The 3,704-nt window shown below is 68.5% G+C and overlaps 1 protein-coding gene across 1 annotated transcript in view; it reads right to left on the reverse strand.

Annotated features, from left to right (window-relative positions):
- The window catches only part of MNEG_10249 (AP-1 complex subunit gamma-1), a gene marked incomplete at both ends in the record, with an annotated part of 5,037 nt that extends 1,468 nt beyond the window's left edge, over positions 1-3,569 (reverse strand). The window contains 7 exons of the mRNA XM_014041280.1: positions 135-473; positions 929-1,567; positions 1,919-2,004; positions 2,237-2,309; positions 2,573-2,622; positions 3,116-3,246; positions 3,523-3,569. Coding sequence (XP_013896734.1) covers positions 135-473; positions 929-1,567; positions 1,919-2,004; positions 2,237-2,309; positions 2,573-2,622; positions 3,116-3,246; positions 3,523-3,569 — 1,365 coding nt within the window. The remainder of the gene's footprint in view (positions 1-134; positions 474-928; positions 1,568-1,918; positions 2,005-2,236; positions 2,310-2,572; positions 2,623-3,115; positions 3,247-3,522) is intronic.
- Between the last annotated feature and the right edge of the window lie 135 nt (positions 3,570-3,704).

A 3,704-nucleotide genomic window follows, 5' to 3' on the forward strand; every position in this document is an offset into this window, starting at 1 on the left:
CCCGCCGCCGCCGCCGCGCCGCCGCCCACATCGCCCCCGCCGCCGCCGCCGCCGCCCAGCAAGTCGTCCAACCCCAAGCCGCCGCCGCCCGCGCCCCCCGCCGCGCCGCCGCCCCCCGACGTCGACCCGCGCACCGCCGCCGCGGCCGCGTCGAGGCCGCCCAACAAGTCCACCAAGTCGTCCCCTGCGGGCCCCGCCGCCGCGCCGCCGCCGCCCGCACCTGCGTCCTCCACCCCCAACAGGTCCCCCCCGCCGCCGCCCGCCGGCGCCGCCCCCGACGGCAGGCCGGCCGCCATGGTGCCCGCGCCCATGTCTCGCGCGTACTCCGCCTCGTCCAGCGCGGGCATGCGCTCCAGCAGCTCTGGGCGCAGCGCGTCGTGGCCAAAGATGCGGGCGTACTCGCAGCTGCGGGCCTGGACCTCCAGGAGGGAGCTGCCGCGGTAGCGCTCGATCAGCGCGCGGATGCGCTCGACCTGGTGGTGTGTGCGTGTGTGTGTGTGTGTGTGTGTGCGTGTGTGCGTGTGTGTGTGTGTGTGCGTGTGTGCGTGCGTGTGTGTGTGTGCGTGCGCGCACGCGCGCGCGCGCGCGCGTGTGTGTGTGTGTGTGTTCGTGCGAGGGGGTGGAAGAGACGGGAGAGCAGGGGGTGCGTTCGACGGACCAATAGTAATCAAGTCTGGCGCAGGTGCATGCTGGAGGTACGCGCAACAATTGAGGGGGGCTGGAGGGCTGCAATTCGGCGAGAGGCGGGCGGCGGACAAGTGCGGCGCCCTATCAGCCCGCAGCGCGTGATGATGCACACAGCCTGCACTAACATATGCACAAACACACACACACACACACACACACACACACACACACACGTACATATCCAAACATACCTACACATAGACACACACGTGCGCACAAGCACACACAGTGTGATTCCCACCTGCCCCGGCAGCCGCGCGCTGAGCTTGGCCAGCGCCGTCAGCGCCACCTCCCGCACCGCCGCCGGCGCCTTGGGCCGCCGCAGCGCCGTCTCCACCAGCCCCACCACGTCCCCCTCACCCAGCGGCAGCGGCCGCTCCCCCTCCAGCAGCCCCCCCGCAGAGCCCGGCCCCGGCAGCGCCTCCCCGAATTCCCCGACCGTCCACAGCGCCCACGTCAGCAGCGCCGGCTCGGCCGCCGCGCCCGTGCGCTGCAGCGCGCGCACGGCGGCGCGCGCCGCGTAGGGGTGCAGCTCCGGCGCGTTGGTGATGAGCACCACCAGGGCCCGCACCACGGGCTCCTTCACCAGCGTTCCCGCCTGGCTCATGACGGCGACGAGCTGGTCTATGTGCCACCGCTTGTCCGGCGCGTACCGCTGCACCAGGCTCGCGACCTTGGCCGTGAGGTCGGGCCTGAACTCAGGGTCGCAGACCGCGAGGTAGTCCAGCAGCTCGCGCGTGAGCGGGCGTATGTTTGACTCGTTGACCAGTGCGTAGACGAGCTCCAGCGCGCGGCGGCGGATGGAGACGTCTGCGTCCTTCACGCAGTCCACGATGGTCGCGCGGTGGCGCTGCACCGCGGCCTTGTCCACAGCCACGACCTGGGGGGAGTGTGTGTGTGTGTGTGTGTGTGCGTGTGTGTGTGTGTGTGCTGGTGTGTGCCTGTGCGTTTTGTGATGCTGTGGTGCGCGTGTGTGTGTTTAGAGTATGTGCACGGTGCAGGTTACGTGCATGGGTATTTTTTCATAGTGTGTGAAGATGCGTCTGAAGGTGTTTGAGACCCAAGGGGGTGGATTGTGCTCAGATCGGCCGGTGAGAGAGAATGTTGTGGCGGTCCACTGCGCACACGGTGCACGAAGCGCCACGCGGCGCGCCCTCAGCCGCCGTCACGGCGAGGCGGGGGCCCCATGAGTCCAAGGGTTGCTCGCCTTTGCGAGGGTGTTGAGTGCGACGTATCGTATGTTGTTGTCGCGGTTGGCAAGGAAGCGGCCCAGGATGTTCACCGCCATCACGCGCAGGCCGCCAATGGTCTCGATGCCTGGGCAATTGGGGAGGGGGCGATGTGTGTGGGGCCGACGGGAAGGAGAGGAGATGTGAGGTGGGAGCGACTGTCCGTGGCAGTGAGGTGGGCTTGTCAATCGAGCGAGGCGGCCGCCGTGCCCAAAGGGCCTGTGCCTGGCGAGCACAGGGCGCTGTCCCCTGACCGTTCCCTGAGCGTGCCCCAGGCGCCCGCCTGCGCGGGGCGCGCGCGTCGCAGTTCGGCCGCCCACCCATAATGGTGTTGACGGCCTCGTAGAGGATGGCGTTGCCGGCGTTGCGGTTGCCCTCCACATTCGCCGCCACCTGTGCGGGTGACGGGGGGAGAGTTTACAGGGGGGTGGGGCACAGGCCGTTGCAGTGGATCCCAGACAGCAGCGTGGGAAGGGCGTGGCGCAAGGGGTGGAGGAAGCAGCTTGCCTGCGGTGGTCGGTAGGGAATGGCTCAATGATCCAACGTGTTGAGCTTGGCCACCCCGATCACGCAGGACGGCACCCGCAGGGACACCCTCAACGGCACCCACACCCCTGTCTGAGAAGGCCTGACACCCCCCCACCCCCGCCCCACACCTGCGCCAGGATGTCGGTCATCTGGTCGCTGGCCTCAGCGTTGCCGCGGCCTGCGGGAGCACAAATGACATCCGCAAGGTCAGGGACAGCCAGAGCGCGCCAACGCTCCGGCGGCGCACGACAAAAGCGGGCCACCTGCGACGCGCCTGTTGCCGCCCCGACCCCATCCCGCGCAGGCGCGGCGCGCCCCCGCTTCCTCGAGCGCCCCGAGACGCCCCGGCCCTGCCCCCCGCCACGCAGGCGAGCAGAAATGCATCCACTTGGCAGCCCGCAGCTCAGGGTAGGGTGCGTGCGTGTGCATGCGCGTTTGTACACACACGCGCAAGCTCTCGCGCATGCGCGCGCGCGTGCGCGCGCGCGCGTGTGTGTGTATGTGTGTGTGTGTGTGTGTGTGTGTGTGTGTGTGTGTGTGTGTGTGTGCGTGTGTGTGTGCGCGCGCGCGCACATGCACGCGCGCGCCACCGTAGCAAGCGCAGCAGCCCACACCTTCTTTTCCCAGACCCCCGTGTCGCTCCGCCCTCCCCCTCCCCTCCCCGTACTCACCCAGGACGTGCAGCAGCTGCAGGATCCTGACCTGCAGAAAGGGGTTGGTGATGCCGCCCACGTCGTGCTCGGGGGAGAAGCCGCCCTGCAGCAGCCCGCGTAGTACCTTGCACAGCAGCGGGACGTGGCCCCTGAGGCAAAGGGCGGGGGACAGGGGGAGGACGGCGCGAGTTTGCATGCTGCTCGGGGCGCGTGCATTCGTGCCAGCGCTCATGCAAGGGCAGGCCAGGCTGAGCTGCAGCGCGGCGGCCGACCGCGGTGCTTGCAGCAGACCTCGGCATTGCGAGCATGCACTACAGCTTTTCCTTCCCTGCTCTTCACTACCCTCGACAAGGAGTATCTCATCAACAACGCTCCAAGACGGTTCGACCAAGCCCACGCTGCCCCGACCCCTGCCTCAAGCCCACCTATACTTCTCCACAATCCCCTGGTCGACGCCCGTGATGGCCAGCATGAGCGTCACCCCAGCCAGCAGTACGGCCTGGTTCTTGTCGTGCAGCAGGTCGGCCGCCTTGTCAGCAAACTCCTCCACCAGCTCGGGGTTCTTCTTGAGCACGCTGGTGGGGGTAAGGGGGGTGAGGGTGAGGTG

Source organism: Monoraphidium neglectum (assembly GCF_000611645.1).
Source record: "Monoraphidium neglectum strain SAG 48.87 unplaced genomic scaffold scaffold02239, whole genome shotgun sequence".
Taxonomy (NCBI): domain Eukaryota; kingdom Viridiplantae; phylum Chlorophyta; class Chlorophyceae; order Sphaeropleales; family Selenastraceae; genus Monoraphidium; species Monoraphidium neglectum.